Source organism: Pleuronectes platessa, chromosome 7 (genome assembly GCF_947347685.1).
Source record: "Pleuronectes platessa chromosome 7, fPlePla1.1, whole genome shotgun sequence".
NCBI lineage: Eukaryota > Metazoa > Chordata > Actinopteri > Pleuronectiformes > Pleuronectidae > Pleuronectes > Pleuronectes platessa.
Genome location: NC_070632.1, coordinates 14610370 through 14631330, shown reverse-complemented (window position 1 = coordinate 14631330; position 20961 = coordinate 14610370). Strand labels below are relative to the sequence as shown.

Here is a 20961-nt window from a genome sequence, read left to right as displayed (position 1 = left end):
GGTAATTCCAGCCATTGCAAGCATTTATTCCTCAATAAAAGTCCCTGAAGGCCTTAGGTTTTTTATAACAGTTTTATTTATTGAGATCTCTCATTTCGTATTAAAAAAAACTGCTAGCAAGTTTAGAAAGTCTTCTTAAAAGTTGAACATTTGTACAGTGACAGTATCATTATTGAATGAACTACATTGTAATCAATGGAAAATGTTATCAACGCCACGGCTGAATTACAGACATGGAGGATTGAGGAGGCAATCCCTTTTTAATGTTGCTTCCTCCTGAAAGAGCAACCTGTAAAACAAAAATGAACATGAGTTAGTAAGCCTTCTAGTTTACAACACAGGGGATATGTCAGTAAACTGTCTGTTGATTGTGACTTTTAACAAAGTAAACAGCTCTATCTGTACATTGGAATTAGGATGTTTTACCCTCTGTCAGTCTGGCCTTTCCTCCTTTTGGCTGGCACAACACAGTTGAGCATCCCACACAGAGAACCACCGTCTGTGCATGGCTGAACACAGTGGTGATCTTGTAGCAGCCTGCAAAAAATACTGGGTTAAAACTGCGAACAATAGATTAAACATATAAGTGCTAGGTAATAGCCCCCCTCTTAAGGGTCGCAAGATATATGTGAGGGCTCCAAAGACTATAAATACTACAAACATTTTAAGTTTAATTTTCATGAAACATTTTACCTCTTTGTGTCTTGCAATAATACACATGTACCATCTGAGAAGTTTAAAGTTGATAAAAGTAAATATGATGAAAAAAGGTCATATCACATAATTGTATTGTCTTAAATGAAACTCATCGTATCTTTTAAAACTAAAATTCAGCTGCTTGAAGTGTAGAGCTGTCAGAATCTTGCAGTGGTGCAGTGGTGTAAAAAGTGCAATATTGCTTTCTGAAAAGTAGAACATTGTAAATTTGTTGTTAAATTTAAAAAAAAAGAACTTGAGTACTTATGTACATAATGCTACGTTTTCATTAGAAAAACTATTCTACAGAAACACCAGCCGTCCACTCTACTCCGTAGCTTTAGCGCCAACAAAACTGCGAAGTTTGGAAACGCTGCTGGGCCCATTTTTTGTTTGAAAACTCTGGGGCCGTGTTTTAGTATAGAGGGACAGAAAGTGAGATGTTTGGTAGATGTTGGTCTTCTCGGTCACAATGTACCCTTGGCTGATTTGTCTGTCTCCCTTTCGGAAGAAAACAACAAGCATTATCCTTGTTTACCAGTGTAGACCAAAACATGGATAATCAATTAATTAATTATAGGTGTAGTTGTCAAAGTTGTCTTTGCTAACAGCTGTCAGTCTGTGTAGTTAAATTCTGCAATTTAGAATCATACGAGTGCTTACATGCGTAGGATACAAGCTATTATTGGAGCAATCTGCAACAACTCCCTTGTCCAGAGGGATGCGCTTGCCTTCCTGTTTCCACAGCATGTGCATGCCCAGTGTATGTGAGGGGTCATGGACGGATATTGTTTTAGTTTGAAAAAAGCCATATTCAAATTAAAAACATAGTAGTATGGATGTAGCCTCAATGTTATCCACAGAAGGGTTAAATCTGTGGATAACAATGACAGGTAAATGAGTCACTGTGCGACTTAACACTGTATCTGACCTACAATGAGACTAGTCTTGTGAGTAATGTACTGTATAGATGCTTTTAAGACATGGCCTCCAGAGGATGTCGGGAGAATTGGGTTCAGACTTTCTCCACAGTTTGCCTTTCCCAAAGGAGATTCTCCGCTCAGACAAATTCACGATAACACAGAAATCTCTGGAGTGTTCAGGTGACGACGGGTGGTTCAGCAGGAAGACGCAGGATGTCATGTTTAAATTCTGCTGCGGTGATCATGTGTTTTTGTTTACAGTACACCAGCATCGGCTCTTCTGACCAAACTCTCTCTTAACATCTTCGTCTTCTACTTTTATCCCTCCGTTTTTTCATCCTTAAATAATTTGTAATATTCCTCACTTGCGGAGGAGCTCCTTCTGTGTATTCACATCAGCTCCTCCTGACTTTCTGCGGGCTTTCTAAAAGGAAGCCACATGTAAAAAGTCTGGAGGCTCTCAGTCGGACATTTTCATTCACACAAACACACACAGCGCCTCAACAGACTGCAGGAGAATCTTTGGAGTTCAGATTATGTGTTATGACCTGAATCTAGTCTGTCATTACTCACCTGGACACTTCACATCCATAAAGTAGGAGTTCGGACTCTGAACAAGTCTTTTCTTCTTGTGTTGTCTTCTCTCATAGTCGAGAGCAGGATGGAGGAGGTCTTTGGCCAACTGAAGTCAACGACAAATACAAATCAGAGGACACTTAACAGTTGTCAGGACATCCAGACCCGGTTGGTCAGATAAAAGTATAACAGTGGTTTTTAGTGTATTTGTAATGTACCAAGTACTTTTGTCCTGTCTCACGTTATATACGGTTTATAAAGATGACTACTTCTTCCTCTCGAGGTAAGAGGTCATTGGTTTTGTTTTTAAAGCTCTAAACGATATGAAAATAGCTGATATTAACTCATGTTGAAGCAATGATGACAAGTCACAGATGAGCACACACTGTATTTTCTCCCTTTCCCAAAACGAATATAAGTGTTAGTAAAAGAAGTAAATCATCCGGTTAAAACACAGGAGGGTCTTGTCTAAAAGCTTCGGGTGCGGACTGCTTCTTGGCCCCCTCTGTCGCACATGCCTTTGGTACCGCTGTGTTTCAGCAAATAGACGCCTCCCGTGTCTCACGCAGCTACGTTAGCTAACTTCACGTAGCCCCATGTGCTGCGGCTGCTACGCGTCAACAACACAACCCCGAGGCTTCGCTTCGGTGAGAAGTCGACAGTTAACAACACAGACAGCCGACATCACTGCGCAGGGACAAACACAACACGCGGAGCAGGGAACTTAAAAAACTTACAGGCATTTTGTCCGTGTTAGCTTTAGCTTTCCTGCATGTACGTGGGGCTGCTGGGCAGAGGCAGGAGGAGGAGGAGGAAGAGGAGGCGGGGGGGGGGGGGGGGGGGGGGGGTTATGTTCGTTCTGTCCACAGCGTATCTTCAAAACATGTTTACTGTTCTATCAGACATCATGGAACAGTCTGGCACCTTCCCTGCCATGTGTGTTTCTGTCATATCTTTTTAACTGTCACCGACATTTTGTGTGACAAGTGTGTAAACGTTTTAACATTCTGTGAAGTCATTCTCTGCAGTGATTGGGGAATTGATCCATCAGCCATTAAATCATCATCATCTTCATAATAATAATAATACGATGTTACAAAGTGCTTCACAAAAAGTCCATGGCAAATGAAGAATCAAAAGGTGCAGTCACCTCACAATTAACCTTAGTAAAATGCAGGAAAGATAACGGACCAGTCCAATACACAAATACAACTTTTTGTATGTGTAGTGGTTCAATAGAAGGGGGGGAGCAAATATTATTAAGCTACCTGTAGTTCTGCAGAATTTGTTTTGGTGCAAATTTACAAAACCCACTAATAAATCATCACACCATACAAAAGAGCACAACGTATAAATAACCCAACACAAAAAATAAACAAATAAGTAAATAAGGCGGCGAAAAAGAAATTCCCAATGCCAAATAAGAAAGCACAATAGCAAAAGAAAACACTACAAAAAAATACCAGGGTAAATTAGAAAACATAATAGTAAATAGGAAAACAATAGGGCAAATAAAAAATAAAAAAAACAGTTATTCGGACAACACAAGGCAAATAGGAAACCACAACAAATTACAAAACACAAAGGCATTAAAAAGGGGGAAAAAGAGAACACTCTAGCCCAGAGGTCTTCAACAGGGGGTCCGTGACTCCTAGGGGGTCCGCGGAGGTACTGCAGGGGGGTCGCGAAATGTTTGGTTGATTAGAATTTTTTTAATTTTTTTTTTTTTTTCTAACCAATTTTTTCCCACAAATGTAAATGTCTTTAAATACACATTAACATGCATCGGACATATTGAGAGGCCGATTTGACCCTCTGCCTGACAGCCTCCATCCGTCCAAGATTAGATAAGTTGTGTGCTACCCATCAGGGTCAGACATCTCACTGATGTGGGAGTATGTGTGTCATCCAGAGATGGCTTGAGGATTCACTATCTCTTCTACATGTATGTTTAAAATTAAAACATGAATCTGTGAATTACTTTAATAGCTCAGTGTTGTATGCAAGATGTATGTTTATAAATGGCAGTGGCATGGCCACCCTGTACCTAGCACATGTTTAAATTAAAAACATGACTATATGAGCCTGTGTTATATTTGAATAGCTTAGTATTGAATGCACAATAACAGGGTAGCTATGTTTATATATGGCACTAGGCCCAGCTTAATATAAAAGACAATTTTATACAATTTATATAGTAGGGGGTCCCTGCTCCATCTCTCCACCAGTTTTGGGGTCCTTGGCCTGAAAAACGTTGAAGACCCCTGCTTTAGCCAATTAAAAAAAGGACATTATAGAAACCATAATAGGAAGACACCAAAGCAAATAAGGAAACACAACCTTGCGATTTGAGACATGTTTTGTAACCTTTCCCGTTAAATAATAGAAAGGTTAGGGTCAGCCGCTAACTTCCTGTTTTGTGTGAAATTAATGCCACCATGTTTCGGGCTTGTTTTGTGTCTATGATGTGCTGTTGCGATTTGGCTTCGGGGGCCACCGTACGTCAAACTACATTGCCCACAATGCAAAGCGGGAAGTGACGCCACCGCACCGGTCTGCCGCTCCGTCACACACAGACAGCTGAGGGGGGATCCCGGCGCCGCTCGGCCTCTTTAACATCGAACACGTTGGACTGTATGCTGCGTTCAAATGGCGAAGACGTACGATTACCTGTTCAAGCTGCTGCTGATCGGGGACAGCGGAGTCGGCAAGACATGTCTGCTGTTCAGATTCAGCGAGGACTCCTTCAACACCACCTTCATATCCACAATAGGTGAATACCCCTGCATCCGCCCCTCAGGACGCCTCTGCTGTAATGCATGCCCATATTCACAGATAGCGCTGCTTTGCTGCCCTTGCTCTAATGTAGGTTGAATATATGCAGAGACAGCAACACGTTTTGATTCTAACACAAACGTGCATCGTTAAATGCAGCATACGTAAGACAATGGGAACCAGTGATGAGCTCCTGTCCTTGATGCTTCAGAGGCATCATTAGACCTGCATGTAGAATGAGATCAAAACTGTAGTCATGTTGATCGAGCGTCAGAAACCTTATTGAAATGTGAAGCCGCTGATAACAGTTTTGATGTTGTTATATCTTCGTTAGTTTCGTTGCGGTTACATTTGCTGTGGAATTAAATTATGTCCTTCAGCAGGCTGACATATAGGATGGATAATTTGTCCCTGGGCATCATGGACATGTGACCGTTCACGATATTGTGCCACTAATGGATGCAGCAAACATCAACTCACAACCTGTTTGTGTTCATTTTATTACAGGAATAGACTTCAAAATCAGAACAATAGAGCTGGATGGGAAGAGAGTCAAACTTCAGATTTGGTAAGTGTCTTTGTAAAAGCAAGTGTGACGTGAATCTGGCTAATTCGATAACTGACATTGTTGCTTCGATGATCTTAGGGACACTGCAGGACAAGAGAGGTTCCGCACCATCACCACAGCTTACTACAGAGGTGCTATGGTGAGTCCTCCCTTCATCACCACACACCTCCTCACTGTGTGTCTACCAAAAACATCAGGGTTTGGAAATTCTTTCTGAGGTTGTTTTTCTTCACAGGGTATCATGTTGGTCTATGACATCTGCAATGAGAAGTCCTTTGAAAACATCAAAAACTGGATCAGAAATATTGAAGAGGTGAGCTCTCACTTTAAAAGGGTTGTGTGTACGTTTTTTGCCTTTGCGAGATAGCAATGTTACAGCATTAACAGTTGTGTATCTAGCAATCTACAAGAAACATTGCAAGTTCAGCATAAAATTGTATCCCTTTACTCACAAAATCAGTTTCTAGCGATGGGCGCTGTTGACGGATGTGTGCTTCTGCTGAAGTTAGCATTGGAACCAGAGACTCTTGCTAAGGCTTGTTACTTTCTAATAACGAGTCACTGCAGTCTGAAGACGGAGCACAGCTCACAGGGTATACTTGTCCATGTGAATGGTGGAACAAAAGAAACCACGTGTGGCGGAGGAGAAAACTTGCATATAGCCCCCTTACCTAATACTAAGAGTTAAACTAAATATTTTGCAAAAAAATGTATTTATATTTGTTACAAGTGCTGTTGACATTGTCCTCGTTCTGAGAGACATACTTTGCATAACTAATCTTTTAATTTCTCCCAGCATGCCTCGTCTGATGTGGAGAAGGTGATCTTGGGCAACAAATGTGACATGAATGACCGGCGACAGGTGTCGAAAGACAGAGGAGAAAAAGTGAGTCTCTTCATTACTAAAATCTGTCTCAAACAAGTAAGGTGCACTTTTCCAGTTTGTACTAAGGGACACTAACAGTTTTTTGTCATCTCACTTAGCTGGCTATTGATTACGGAGTGAAGTTCTTGGAAACCAGTGCAAAGTCTGGTTTAAACGTGGAGGAGGTAAGGAGAAATGTTTAACCCTGGAAGTGTCAAGTAACATGAGTGAGAATGTATTTACAGGTAACATTTGATCTTTTTTTTCTGTCACTCAAGGCTTTTTATACCATGGGAAGAGACATATTACATAATCTGAGCTCAAAGACAGTAAGTGATTAAGAGTTTCTTTTAATAGATTCTACAATGTGTGAAGGCTCACCTGTTTAATACTGTACTTATTAAATCTCTCCCTGTTCTAGACTGACAACGGGGCCGGAGGGTCGGGCAAGCCGGTCAAACTCTCAGAGAAAAAGTCCAGGAGGATTAAGTTCTTCAAATGTTCGCTCCTCTAGGCTGCTCCTCTGTAGCGCTGGCAGCTCACAGCCTGTGTGACTTTGCTATTTTGGAGTGTCCCTCCTCCCTCAATGTCCTCTCAGCAGCGGCAGCACTGGTCATAAACAGAGAGCCTTACTGCTGTCATGAAGCTCCCAGTGTAATGAGTGGTTGAGACGCCATCGTGATCTGATGAGCAGAGGAGCATCGCAGAGGAATGAGGCTCGATACTGTAATTAGCCTCGTGATAAGACTTGATCATCAGCAGTGGTTTGTAGCTGGCCGTCAGTACCTGCTCACAGGGGGGCGTGATTCTGTCGGCATTCATGATCCCTCTGGTGGAAAATATTCATTACAATATCTCAGTTACACATAGTTGTCGTAAAAAAGGAAAAACGTGGGGAAAAAAATCTTTTTTTATTTAATATGATGATTGTGTGAGTCTCAGCACTGATTGTATTTGTCTGTGAATTACGTATTAATAAGCTTATGGTCTCTTGTTGCACAACATTTCTGCTTGTTCATGTGTGCCCATAGAAGGACTTGCAGTATTGTTTTAGAAAAGACAAAAGTATGTATACATACAACCTACTGTATTCTCAATTTTTATTTATTCTTTTCAAACAGAACCGTTACTTATACAGGTTTGTGTGACAAAATGAAACGGAAAAGGTTCTTTGTTTCTTGGAAGTTGTACTCAATACATATTGTTATGCAGTTGTCAGTATTTGCATGGAAGCTGTAGGGACACCTGTGAGTGGGACATTATTGAGCACATTATACATTATATCTAAAAAATGTTTACAGACTGTATTTCAAAGTGTCAACCATATATAGGACCGTCATGTTTTTGCTTTTCACATTGTGTACACGTGAATATTAAGAGTTGTATATATCCTTTTGTTTCACCTAAACTGTAGACATCAAACATGTTGCCCTTTTCGTCTCTACAGTGAAAACACAATGACATGGGAAAGCTGTAATGTGAACGATTGTCTTCGTAAGCTACTGTATGTTACACCAGTGAAAAGAGACAGTAAAGAAAGTGAATCTTCAAAAGAGAATATTATGTTGGTTTTCACTATTTTGCAACAACGGTTAACATTTACTGCAAGATTGGAGAGTTTAGTAATCAAGTTTAGGTTGTGGTTGTGGAAATTGTTTCATAGACAGAGTCATCAGAGGCCTCTGGCCGTAAAAGGCCTCACAGTTCCTCTTCCTATCAAATACTTTCCTCATTCTGTTTTTTTGTCCCCTATTTCCGCTCTAATCAACCTCTCTTGCAGCTCTCATTTCTTTTCCTCTGCTTCATCTTCGCTCTTCTCTGCCTCCATCTTCTCTCCCACATCTTCCCCTCCGTCATCTGCCACCATTTGGACTTCACTGAGGTCTCTCTCGCTGCTGGAGGCTCCGGGCTCCTTGCAAACCATCAGGCTCTTAGTTTTCCTCAAGCTTGCATTCCAGCTCTGTGACCTGTGAGACGGCAAGTAAGTTGCATCAGCCACAGTCAGATACTCAGTGGCGTCTGAGAGGTTTCTCTTCGCCTTCATCTTGGTGTGATCTGGCCAGGGCTCTGCCGCCCGCTCGCCCTCTGAAGGACTTGGATCAGTCAGACTTTTCTCCTCTTTTTCAAGCACTGAAGGGCCGGCGCTAGTTTGAAACTGCTGGGCAAGAGTCCTGACTGTTGATACCTTAGGCAAATGCCCCAAAGTGCTGGGGTGCACCTGATACTCCAAGTTTCCCGGCCACTGTTTTGGCGCTTTAGTCACTTGCTCCACCAGTGACCTGTAGTCCGTAGTCTGCAGCACATCGTCACCTGCTTCTGCTGGGTTGTAGATAATGCTGCTCATTGCCCTCTTCTTTGTGATAGGAGAAGTTTGACTCTGGGTATAAGTGGGGACGTATCTCAAAGATTCCGTTCTCTTTGGAGAAGAGGACGCTCCCAACAGCATGGGGCCTTTTTTCGTTTGTTCAGCTGCTTCCTCTGGTTCATCAGGAGGGCTGATAATGATGGTGCTCATAGCCCTCCTCTTAGTCAAAGGAGATGTTGGTTGGTCTTCAACTGGATAGTACTTCAAGGATTTGGCCCTTTTTGGAGAGGATGAAGGCTTTAGTCTATCCTTGTCTGTTAGGCTGTCTATCAGCAATGTGCTGCCTTTTATGTTGGTTATGGTCTCTTGACTTGATGCTGCAGAAGCAGGCTTTTGTTCACATGGAGATATGAGAATGTCCACACAAGAGCTGGGCCTCGATCTCTCCAAACCTGCAACATCTAAGGTCTGACCACCATCCTTTGTGTTGAGAGTACAAACACTGGAGGCTTGCCGCAGACTCTTCTGCCTCTCTAGACCAGTTTTAGTCAACTCATTTGTGTCCCTCTGCTTCTGTGCAATCTCCTCCATGTCCATGTTGAAACGATAAAGGCTGTAACCATCGGCACTGTTAATACTGCCCTGACGAAGGAGAGAGGACGGGTCGCACACTGAGGAGTTTCGTGAGTAGGTTCTGGTCAGCTCCAGTCTGTCCACACCTGCAAGTTTTTCAAGGGCGACTGCCATTCGTCCGTGGATCTCCTCCAGTTGAGCCAAACGCAGATCCACGGTCTGAAGAGAGGCCTTCATAGTGTTCTCCCTCTCGTTTACCTCCTCCAGACGCATGGACATGTTCTCAACTCTGCCACAAAACACAAACGAAATGTATGTATGTTTTTCCTGGAACTGGTGTTTAGAAATGTCTGAACACAAAGGAGGCTCACCTTTCTGAGGTAACCTTGATGCGTTCGTCACTGGAGGACTGCTGCTTGTCCTCTTTTGCACGGAAATATTCCTCCACACACTGTTCTTCGAACTCGAAGAGACATTTTAACTCCTCTGGATTCAACCTGAGCTCTGGTATAAACAAAGACCAACACTTTTTGTCAGTCTGAGGCTACATCTACGCTAATGCATCAAATGTGCTACGTATACGCCTTGCATCCATACTACTCCGGAGATTCAGAGCTACAAAAGATAAGTTTTGTCCAGGCAAAAAACACAACCCGAACCGCGATGGATTGGGGCTGAGTTTTTGTCTGGACGGGCATAAATGGAGAGCTAGGACACTCGTAACCGTGTGCTAGTATACAATCAGCATCATCTTTATCATTATATCTGTTAACAGCTGGTGTGCAGTTAAGATCTGGATGTTACATTGATATAGCTGCCTTCATGCATCCTACAAGTCTAAGACTGATCTAAATGTCACTGAGCTAAAACATGATTGGATTCGTTTAATTGAGCCAGGATACGAATAAGATCTTGATATTAAGGGTTTAGGTATATACGTTTTTCTCATTATTAGAGGAAACTTACTGAGGCCTCGGTCCTTCTCATCCAGCTCTCCCTCTTTTTTCTTCGTGGCACACCGACGACACAGCCGGCTGAAGATGATGTAGAGGTGGCTGAAGATGATGAGAGGTGGAGGAAGGATGGGACGGTCATGAAAGGTCATGATCAGCTGATATCGCTGGAACTTCCATATCTGGTTGGAAATGGACTTGACCTCAAAGAAGGTGTTGCTGTGGAACAGGAAAAAAAGATAAATGAGCATAAACCATAACTGTGCAGTCAGATACTGGAACATATACTTACTTAAAGACTGCAATGAGCAAGTTGACCAGAAGAATGTTTGCCACGAGAAGGTAACAGGCCATAATAGCAGGTGTGAGCCAGGCACCCGGGATGCAGGGAGGCAGTTTCTTTCCATCCTCGTCATATAAATGTTCACCACACGGAGCTGTGGGGAAGGGAGGTTACAGCTGTTGAATTTATTCTGAGAACTTTAGATGATTGATTGGAATTACATAAGTGACTTAAAAATAACTTACGGTTGATTTCCATTGCATAGACTAGAGAGATCCGAGCAAAGCAGAGTCAAGCAAGAACACGTAGAAAGCGTTAAAATCAATTAATGTTGGACTTTCATATCTCGCTTCTGTCAAGGTCAAGCTGACGTGCATCATCAAAATGTTTCCAGAAAGGCAAGCATGTTTTTTTCCTTTTTCGCAAAAATCAAACGTCATATTTCACAGACTGGTTGACGTCTTAAATACATTGAGCAGTAAACATGATATTTAAATATTCATATTTATATAATAAGCAAGATAATTCAGTTTTTTTTTAATGCAGCGTATTGCCTTCACCCTGACAGAAGAAACTGACAGAACTTGAAGGCAGATGATCATGATCCAGGGGCATGAGATAATGATACCTATTCTACTCTCCCTCAATGCAAAATTCTGGACATGCATTTAAGACAGAGCCTATTACAATTCTACCAGCAGAGGGAGACAAAGTATGAGAGATCCTAGTGTAACTTATTGTTTCACAGAGTTAGACAAATAAATTAATCTAACGCTGATCATCTGCCCAGAATCAGGAAACAAAATCTTACTATGAACTCTAGTCTTACGGTCTATCGAGTCCGCAAAAACCTCTCCATAGATCATCCAGTAGGGCATGTAGAAAATGTTTCTGGCCAGGCGCCAGGTCGGCTCCTCATCAGGGTGAAGGATGGCCTGCCGAGCCACCCCGAAGCTCATGAGCACCACCAGCATGATCACTACAAAGTACATCATATCAATCATCTGAAAATAAAGAGGAACAAACATTTGAACTCCTTGGGAACTGCTGTATGTTCTGTTAGTATATGTATCGTGTCTGTCACGTGACTTTCATAGGATTTAATTAAAACACTTATTACCATCTTCCCGATCATCATCACATAGGGTCCCAGGTATTTGTTGACTCCAAAGATGTCCAGGACACGAATGTACCAGAAGATAATGTCTATACAGTAGATGACTCGGCCCCAGCCCATGTAAGGCTCATGCTGCAGCCGAAGCAAAAGCCCAAACAGGAAGGTGGTAATGGCGACCATGTCTGTAATGTTCCAGTACTCCTCCATCCACACACTTATCTTCTGTTTCAGCTTCCCCGGCTCTGACATCAGAATCTAGACACAGTTTAGAGACCACAAGTGATCTTTAACACACATAGTTACTTGAACTTGATCAGACCATAAACTGTTGACATTTCTCCACTTTCTCTTCTATTATGAAAATGAAGCTTAACATATCCTGCATAAAGGTGCAGCCATCTTGTGCTTTTGATGTCATTTGGAATCAGAATCTGCACAGAGATGTTAATAGTGTGAAGCCTAAGTATTGAGGTCAGCTGTCAATCATGACATAATCCCCCTGACTTTATAGCACCAAGTAACTAATCAAAATTAGTTTGGTCCACTAACATGGAGGATCCAGGGTTGTTTTTTGGCCTATACTGCAACCAACCACCAGGGGGCAATCGAGAGAATTTGGCTTCATTCTCATGTTGCTCATCTTTATATACAGTCTGTGGATCAGACCGACAATAAATCTTGTCCTTTTTACCTGTCTGACTTTTTCAGCGCCAAGCGTGAGGATGTATGCAATGACAGTCCACTCCTGTATACATGGCAATCGCTCCATTTTCACCAGGATTATGTAGTTGTACAACATCAAATATCCCAGATAGCAAATCTATTGGAAGAAGACAAACGTTATAAATTATACATTTTTTATTGTAAGTTAGAATTTTTTTTGTAAATGCTCACTATAATTTGTGTCATGCACCAAAAGGGAACTCACAGTGTTGAACCAGAATTTGGTGAAGGGTGCGTCGTAAAACTCAAACAACCTTTTGCCAATCGGGATTTTGTGGACGTGCGTGCTACCCTCCTCTTCGTCTCCCTTTCGGGAAGTTGCATCCGAATTGGGATCCTATAATGCAAGAACAATCACTTAGGTCATCATCTTTCATCTGGACAAAAATGGTTTATTAACAAGATGTAAAAACTGATCAAGGTCAGCATGATCCTGGACCTTGCTAGATTTTGCGTCGTCGTCCTTGTCTTTTCCCGTGTCTTTGCCGTCAGCAGCTTGATATGACACATCATCGCCAATACGGAAATCCAACAGTAGAATGAAAGGAGGAAAGATGATTCCCAGAATAACCTGAAAGAAAATATTCAGTTTTTACAAGACATGGTGATTTTTATATATTTTCTTGTTTACAGTGATATGTTCTACTCCAATGTGATTCCACTACTGGGAGAAGTATTACGACTACTTATGACACTGCTAGCGTTACCTCTGCCAAGGAGGTTATGTTTTTTTTTTTTTAAAGGGAATGTTGGGCCTTGGCGGAGGAATGAGTTTCATTTTTTTTAACTTGTTTATGATTGCTTGAAAGGAAAACATTTTGTGTTATCAACCTTGAGGCCTGGATTCTTGCCGATCCTTAAGCAACCCATCCACATGTCAGTGAGCAACATTTGGCTGCAGGTGTGGGCAATGAAGTCGCGTTGCTTTGCAGCCACAGCCAGCTTCAGACAGGTGGAGTTACTCCAGTTCACCAGCTCGTATGTTAGGAGTTTCATGGCCACCTGCTCGTCATGCTTGTAGGATTGATCTAACATCTCATACGCCAACTGGCCAAATTCTCTGTGAAGGGGAAGGAAGAAGGACAATTATTTAAACTCAGCACTTCTCCAAACAGTTTGAGTAATATGCTTTATATGTTATATAGAAATATAGATATTTTAATGCAGACTTGTGAGAGCCGACAGAGAAGTTAGAGTAGTACACGTTATCTGTACTGACTTGGAGTTGTTCTCCAGGTCTTGGGAGACGTCATCCACCAGTTCACTCTCAGAGCAATCATGAGCCATGGCTTTGTATAGCTTACAAGCCACCAGGGCCTTTGCCATGGCCTCCTCTCCACGTTGCCAGAGGAAGAGCGCCATCTTCTGGCGCTTCATCAGCACCCCCCACAGCATCAGCTCATGGAAGGGGAACTTGAAACGACAGACCTCAGGGTCATCCACGTCGATTTCAACCTCTTCCTCTTTCTTCTTTTTCCCCTTTTTCTTGCCTTTCCTGGGTTCATCGTCCTAATAAAGTTTTTGAAAATAAAATGAAGATGTGATGTAATCTAATGTAATGTAAAAGATGATCGATTATTCTGCTGCATGTGTGAGTTGTTGTTTCAGCTAACTGACAGGGTTGTAAAGGAAACCTCACCTCCATTCCAAGGAGCTTTAGCGCTTTTGGCTGCAAGAGGAGGAAAAAAACGTAATAATCAATATCAGATGTCACTTAATATAACGAGCAAGTCGTTGTCATTTATTTTCTCCCAACCACGCGTACCCTTTTTAGTCCATACAGATTATTGTAGAGGTTACGGAAAGCCTTCCTGGTGTAATTGCTCCTGTACGCTCCACCCATGAGGTACTCCAGCACCAGACCAATGTCAATCAGAGTGATCTGATAATCTGGAGGAAGGTTTCCCTGCAAATTCACCATAGTCATACTCAACAAAGCTGCACTCTGAAGATGAAACCTGATATGATCTAAATAGTCAAACATTATGCATTAACGATTAATGCTCCAGGAGAGTTCATTTGTACCTTTTTGACGTCCCTAACCACGGCATGCAGGGTGTTTTGCGGGCCTAGTTTCTGAGAGAAGAGAAGAGGAGGAGAGGCGAGTGTCAACCTGTTTCATATTTGTCAGACTTGCATTCAGATTTGGTTTCTTTTTATTTATTGAATTGTGTTGCTGCGGCGTGTCATCTCCACCGTGTTGTATAACTCCTCCAGTCTGGGAATGGTGAGGAAGTGGTGAATATTGACGCCGTTCTCAAGAAGCAGTTTGACAAAGTCCACTCTGTCCAGCACCAGAGCATCCATCATCGCCTGCTCCAGAGAGTTCACCTAGGAGAAGTCAGCACGGGACACATTCCGATTATTATTTACACCACACGGCCTTCAAGCTATTTACTCACATTTCAATCATGAGTAAAGTCTTTGTTGTGAACCCTGCTCTTACCCAACGAATACACTCCAGCTTCCTGGGGTCTGTTTCTTCTGGAGGCTCAGGTTTTGCCTTTCCTTTCCCTTTGCCCTTCTTTCCCCGGGTCTTACTGCGAGGAGCGCTGGCGGGACTCCTCTGCTTCTCCTGCGTCATGGCTGTAGATGTTGTGGTGCTGTTCATCATACCGGCAGGCTGACCAAAAGGAATAAGCGGGAAGGAACTCTGTATCTCTTCTTCGTACAAACATTCACACAACATTTCAATCTTTGCCTTTTGTTATAAATATATAATGGTTTATTAAATCATTGAATTTTTGTGTATACGAGAAATACAATTCAGTTTAATCAAAGTCCCTCTGTCTTTCCGCCAAAGTTTGATAACTCGTGGAAGCATTTGTATTCTATTTAAAAAAAAAAAAAAATCTTTGATGACTTTGCAGCTGTACTACACTCATTCGGAATCATTTATTCACATTATTCAGGTGTGATCGACACTCACGGGTAAATTGTGTCCGTAGACAAAGATGTGATTGCGTGCAATATCCACTCTGTTCCACGCCAGAGCCAAACTGAGCTGATCTGCTGCTGAAGCATTGGTGCCTAAAGCAAGAGGAATGGAGGAAGAGAGGGAAGACAGAGAGAAGAGGTGGTATCTAGTACTTGCTGTGCTGCAATAGCACCAATATTGTTGTGACGTATATTCAGAAAATACCTTTTAACAAGGCTGTGAGAATGGCCATTTCAATATCTTCTTGTCCCTCAGAACCCATTCGGAAAACTGTGATCTACGTGTGGAAGAAAACATGAAAAGAGAGGAGGAACGGTTGCAGCAGTCATGTGACGGTGGGATATGTTTCTCGACAAACTGGATAGATGAATGGGTGAATCAATGAACAGATGAATGTGTATAACTGTCAATGTCGCTCACAAACATGTGGAGTGAACTGGTGGGACACTGTTTCAGCAGGAACTCTCGCTGCAGCACTCTGTGGCTGACCCCTCACATGCTAACTGTTTGTCAGACACAGTGATAGTGCTTTCCTTGTTGCATGCTCGACTATATCAAATGAAGTTACGCTGACGGCCCTGTCACATGTGCAGCCGTGGTGAATGGAATTAGCTTGGCATGAATATGCGGCACTGTGCCAGAGAGCTCCGAGCTGGTCTCGAGATGCGTCTATAACCAGCCGCTAACATCAGCATCAGGACTGAAGACTTGTGTTGCTCTTCCAGACAGATACAGGATGCAAACAGGGAGACAGTGAACTCCAAATTCAGTTAAATGATGTGTCCTGGTGTAACATCATTGCAACTTTCCGCTCTCTAAGTCAGTGTTTTCAGTTTGTCTAACCCAGCTGTTCACATGCATTTAGGATGAGAGGATTAAGCAGGGCCTAGACAGCGACACTGATTCACCTGTAGGTTAGTCATGGCACTTTAGATTAAGAGCAGGCAATGATGGGGCCTCTTCGTTGTGTATAAAGTTCTGCCACATTGTCTGGGTCGGGTATCAGTGAGAACTAAATGGCACATGGGGGGGAAAAAAGGACGCAGCAGCTTGATCTTTGAAAAAAAAAGCCGTTTAAGTTGCTTATCTGAGTGTGTTGGAGCATTAGGCAGACTAATACACCAGGGATAGAGGACACAAAGTCACTGGTGAAGAGATAGCACTCTGGGCCCTGAAAAAGAAAAGCCTGGGGAATGGAGAGAAAGAGTAACCTGGATGAGGATTAGGGAGATGGATCCCATCCTCCATCTGTGTGCTGCATGTTTACCGTGAAGGGATGAAGTAAGAGCCTCTGCTAAGCAGTTGGTAGTGGGCTCTGATCTTTCCCACCCAAATGTATAGAGTCTGGAGATTATATATCCCGGGTATTACAAACTACTAATCACATCACATGGAAAATCTGCTGCGGATCCTGAAATGGCGCCGCTATTTATGCACCGAGGTCTCCCATCAAACCCTCCTGAGAAACACTCATGGCTCGGGGGTTAATCTGCTATCTGTGGAGATCCATCACCTGCTTCCTCATATGAGCGCCAAGCTGCATTGTTTACACCAAAATAAAGACTTTAAACTCGGCAGAAATCGCACATCAGCCGCCACCTCGCAGCTTTGCACTTATGCATGAGCATTTATTACTGGTCGGCGGTGGAGCTGCGAATGACCCGCATTACATGACATGACCGCGACAAGACGGGGGGATGACAGGCAGGTTGTGGGGATTATGTTTATTCAATATGTTAATGGATCACATAGATTAGTGGAATGGATGAATGACGATGGAGACCAGATGTTTCACGACAAATGATTTATTTATTGACACAGACAAGTTATTTTCCATATACAGGATAAGTGTGAAATACAAGGAGCTTGGAGATATTAGCACATCATCCATCGCTTGTATCCTCTTACTCACCAGCTCCCTTTTCTTCATGCATTCCATTACCATGAGCAGGATTTGCTGTGATTGGCTTTTGGTGTAATTGAAAGTCTTCTGAATAGTCACCAACAGTTGGTCTCGGACGTCATCACTAATCAGGCTGGAGGGTGTGAGGGGGGAGGAGTTGAGGATGACATTTCAGCTTTTTAACCAGAAGAGTAATGTGAACATAAAGAAGGAGAACTCATCGGTCTAAAGTCTCACCCTCCATCCTCTGAGAACCTGTGCGCGAAGGAAATGATGTCAGAAGCTCGGCCGCTGCCGTCGCACACCACCACGGGGATGGGGGGGTCGTCTCTCAGGCTCTCCAGGGCGATGGAGATCACGTTGGGGCCTCCCTCCACAAGCAGACACACCAGGGGGACGCCCTGACCCAGACCTGGAAAACCCCCCAAAAAATGACAGTCTGTCGCTGAAAACCCATCCATTTGTTTTTATCAACAAAACTTTAAAAGTCAAAAGTTGAACAAACAAAATGTTGATGTTATGTGCCAACGGGCAAAACCTTAGGAGGGAGGTGTTGAAGTCAGTGGTGACGGCTGAGCATCCCTTTGCTGTCCCTGCCTAACCAAACTCCAGGCATAGGATGACAAAGGGAAGCCCACAGGTCACAGAGGAACTCTCTGCCCACGCGTCCAGGAAGACGGAGTGTCTCACAGTCACACAACACGGAGGATGTAGGAGCATGTTTCATCACGTGTGTGCAGCACCGTCCTACTTACGAGTGTTAATCTTCTGCAGGGAGATGTGCTTCTCCAGCAGTCGACGTAGTTTGACTTCAGAGCCATACTTCCCGCACGTGCCGTTGTCAGTCAGGATGAAGTGGGAGTGGCTGTTGTTGAGCACTGCCAGTTTGCTCAGGGGGTTAGCCATCGTCTGATAGGGTCTGGTTACCTGCAAACGAAGGAAGAAATCGGTTTAAAGGAAGAAACGTTTGCATAACAGTTGAAGAAATGAAATGCAGCTGCAGATCTTCTTACATCTTTCCCAATGAGGTCCTCTTTGTTCTCCAGGATCCCCCATGGAGCAATTCCTATTGCACACACCTTCCCTCGTGACTTGGAGGAGTGGTCCTTCAAGGCATCTCCCACATGACGGATCACCCCTGAGTTGTAATAATACGATATATTGTTAAACACAGCCTCATGGATAATGACGCTCTCTACTGCCTTATGGGGCTGCATCATGGGACACACTGTGTCACAGGAAAACCCACTGATTGTCATTTGTGCTAAATTTTTCCACAGAAGCTTTAATTATAGAGCTTAACCTATGACAATAGGCCGGTCAAATCTCCCCTAGGAAATTGCAGAAATTGTTTTATGTAATGACAATTTAGAACCAAGGTAATCTTCTAATGTCACAAATGGTTTGTTAAGGGAACATTAAAAGCATTGTCCTGAGCCGCCAGTGTCCTACCCGTGTTGACTCCGCCCGTGAAGATCCACGCTCCAGTGGTGACCGCAGCCTTGATCAGGCCTTTGCCAAACACCTGCTTGAGTTTGGGCTGGAGGTCGAAGTTCTGGAGGCCGCCATGAACAGAGATGAGCAACGTGGGGAGCTCCAGCTGCCAGTCCTTCACCATCAGATGCAGCAGGTTGTCAGGCTTGGTGTCATAGGAAACCCGGATGTACTAGTTTAGAAAAAAAAAGTATTTGATTCACATTAAAGAATATTGCATGGAGACATATTTGTAATGAACCACATTGTCACCTTATCTACACTATTTTCCATTAGCTGAGACTCACCATGGCCTTGTTGATGAATCCTCCACCCTGGAACTCAATTAGGCCAAAGGCGTCTGTTGGGTACGTTCTGGTGTATTTTAACAACGTCCATTTATCCTTTGGGGTGTCGAGCTGCACCAGCTGGTTGGTTTCCTCTACCGAGCTGGCACCAGGGGGAATGGCCGCGTGCTGCGTTGTCAGCTGACCACAGGCACATCTAGACATCACAGAACCAAAATATCAGAACTGATCCCTGATGTGTAAACTTAAATAAACTGTCTTTGCTACTCATAGAAATCCCTGAGCGTTACACTGTCCAGTGTGGACTGGATGAGAATGACCTGAGTCAAAGAATGTTGTTTCGTTTGCCCAATGCGACTGTGTCTTTTCCTCGAAACACACATTGTGCAGGCTCTTTCATGACTGTGCCCATTTCTGGGAAATAATGTGCCTCATCGAACAAAGGGCTGCGCTGCCTGGCTGCTCTCAGCCTGTTCTCGGAGCCCAGCATAGTAACCATGTCCTACAATGAACTCTGGAAAACCCAGTTTAATCTCAGTAAATCTCTGATAACCTGTTGTCATAGGTCCCATGATTTAGTGAATTACTTAATTAATTAATAGGAAGAAATGAAACATCACTCATAATGAGCATAAAACATGATTAATATCTTATTGTTCATTATTAACACTGTCGTGATTCTATAACTACTGATCTTTCTATAGACTTGCAAGACATTAAAATAATTGACCTAACCTAAACTGTTTCATTAATGTTTCATGAATGTAAGCTCTCTTTATAAATCACTAAAGAAATAGGTGATGTTGCAACCTGACCTGACTTTAGCACAAGTGATGAACAGTCATTAAATTAAATTACCTGGTTGGGTCCTTGGTGGGAAATATGTGAACACATTCTCTTTTGAGAAAGGTCCTCTCGATCCAAGCTTTCTGTGCCTGTCAAGAGAAACATTTTGAAAGAAAGAAAGAAGCTGTTAGTCGACATAACAAGTTGTCATACCACAGAGAGATCATCCGTCTTTTCTTTTTAGTTACACTCTGGAAATCCTCTTAGCGGTAATCCTGGCTAAAAGATGAGGATTTTTTGTATCTTTAAAAAAAAAAAAAAGGCGAATAAATCAGATTAATAAAAGGACTACTATTATTCCTGAGATTATTATAGATTGATGATACTGTGGTATTAGACACTTTGTCATCATCTGTTCAAGTTTGATGAGCAGTGCTGAGTTTGAAGCGAGTTTTGCTCTGAGAGCCGATGTCGTTGACAGTGTTGACCAATTAAAAGTGAAGCATTGGAGGCGAATCTGTCCAATCAAAAGTTAAACGGCAAAAAAAAAGTCATAGGAGCATAAAGAAATGGTCATAAATAAATCCCAATGCAGTCTTGTGACCAGTGACCACAAGTTCCCACAACACAGTGGAGTTACTGTTTTCTCTCTCTCTCACTCTCTCGTTTTCTCTCTCTCTCTCTCTCTCTCTTTCTCTTTCTCTTTCTCTCTCTCTCTCTCTCTCTCTCTCTCTCTCTCTCTCTCTCTCTCTCTCTCTCTCTCTCTCTCTGGAGCTTCTGCAGGAGGGTTGCTGCAAAAAGGTCAACTATGTCATATATATAAATAAATACATGTTTCCGCACATACATTGCATCATCTTTTCATGAACTATAACTATAATATAAATCTTCATATCGTACTCTGATATCTGCGGCAGAACTGCAAAGACACACTTTTCATCATCATGTGTTAATAAAGAAATAACCATTATATTGTTTGTATTGTATAGCTGATATTCTTACCAGATTCATTCATTTGAATTTGTCTTTATCCCAAAGAGTCATCTAGAAATGACTTGGTTCTGTAGATGTAATTAGTGAGTAATGATTGTCTAAATCAGAAGATACACTTAGTTTAACTAAGAATATTATGAACAGAATAATGCTGTGTGTATGTAAATTACTAATACTGCTCGTCAGGTTTTTGTAAAAATACT

General features: G+C 42.6%; 3 protein-coding genes across 3 annotated transcripts in view; 1 reads left to right on the top strand and 2 right to left on the bottom strand.

Moving 5' to 3' along the window:
* Positions 1-57: 57 nt before the first annotated feature.
* Positions 58-3026, bottom strand: LOC128444822 (40S ribosomal protein S27-like). The gene is made up of 4 exons (XM_053427480.1): positions 2933-3026; positions 2193-2301; positions 427-537; positions 58-289 (listed from the first exon to the last, which is right to left on the bottom strand). The coding sequence occupies exons 1-4, from the start codon at positions 2936-2938 to the stop codon at positions 261-263; spliced, it is 255 nt and encodes an 84-aa protein (XP_053283455.1). The 5' UTR covers positions 2939-3026; the 3' UTR covers positions 58-260.
* Positions 3027-4747: 1721 nt separating this feature from the next.
* On the top strand, positions 4748-7961 carry LOC128444821 (ras-related protein Rab-8B). The gene is made up of 8 exons (XM_053427479.1): positions 4748-4968; positions 5478-5538; positions 5617-5677; positions 5774-5851; positions 6335-6424; positions 6523-6588; positions 6682-6732; positions 6825-7961. The coding sequence occupies exons 1-8, from the start codon at positions 4845-4847 to the stop codon at positions 6915-6917; spliced, it is 624 nt and encodes a 207-aa protein (XP_053283454.1). The 5' UTR covers positions 4748-4844; the 3' UTR covers positions 6918-7961.
* Positions 7490-20961, bottom strand: part of LOC128444824 (transient receptor potential cation channel subfamily M member 1) — a 32717-nt gene continuing 19245 nt past the window's right edge. Inside the window, exons 3-28 of the mRNA XM_053427482.1 lie at positions 19838-19914; positions 18980-19175; positions 18651-18864; positions 18212-18336; positions 17954-18125; positions 17436-17610; positions 17208-17331; positions 15500-15572; positions 15287-15387; positions 14804-14980; positions 14554-14688; positions 14383-14433; positions 14123-14263; positions 13997-14026; positions 13577-13866; positions 13189-13417; positions 12797-12928; positions 12563-12694; positions 12326-12454; positions 11638-11889; positions 11347-11521; positions 10763-10783; positions 10527-10671; positions 10248-10453; positions 9653-9785; positions 7490-9570 (exon numbers count right to left, since the gene is read on the bottom strand). Of these exons, the coding sequence (XP_053283457.1) occupies positions 8187-9570; positions 9653-9785; positions 10248-10453; positions 10527-10671; positions 10763-10783; positions 11347-11521; positions 11638-11889; positions 12326-12454; positions 12563-12694; positions 12797-12928; positions 13189-13417; positions 13577-13866; positions 13997-14026; positions 14123-14263; positions 14383-14433; positions 14554-14688; positions 14804-14980; positions 15287-15387; positions 15500-15572; positions 17208-17331; positions 17436-17610; positions 17954-18125; positions 18212-18336; positions 18651-18864; positions 18980-19175; positions 19838-19914 (5019 nt within the window). The 3' untranslated portion in view covers positions 7490-8186. The remainder of the gene's footprint in view (positions 9571-9652; positions 9786-10247; positions 10454-10526; positions 10672-10762; positions 10784-11346; positions 11522-11637; positions 11890-12325; positions 12455-12562; positions 12695-12796; positions 12929-13188; positions 13418-13576; positions 13867-13996; positions 14027-14122; positions 14264-14382; positions 14434-14553; positions 14689-14803; positions 14981-15286; positions 15388-15499; positions 15573-17207; positions 17332-17435; positions 17611-17953; positions 18126-18211; positions 18337-18650; positions 18865-18979; positions 19176-19837; positions 19915-20961) is intronic.

Coding starts and splice junctions, on each gene's coding strand:
- LOC128444821 (XM_053427479.1), top strand. CDS start 4,845: ATGGCGAAGACGTACGATTACCTGTTCAAGCTGCTGCTGATCGGGGAC. Junction 4,969..5,477: donor CACCTTCATATCCACAATAG/GTGAATACCCCT, acceptor ATTTTATTACAG/GAATAGACTTCAAAATCAGA. Junction 5,852..6,334: donor GGATCAGAAATATTGAAGAG/GTGAGCTCTCAC, acceptor AATTTCTCCCAG/CATGCCTCGTCTGATGTGGA.
- LOC128444822 (XM_053427480.1), bottom strand. Junction 538..2,192: donor TATGGATGTGAAGTGTCCAG/GTGAGTAATGAC, acceptor TATTTTTTGCAG/GCTGCTACAAGATCACCACT. Junction 290..426: donor AAAGGCCAGACTGACAGAGG/GTAAAACATCCT, acceptor TTTGTTTTACAG/GTTGCTCTTTCAGGAGGAAG.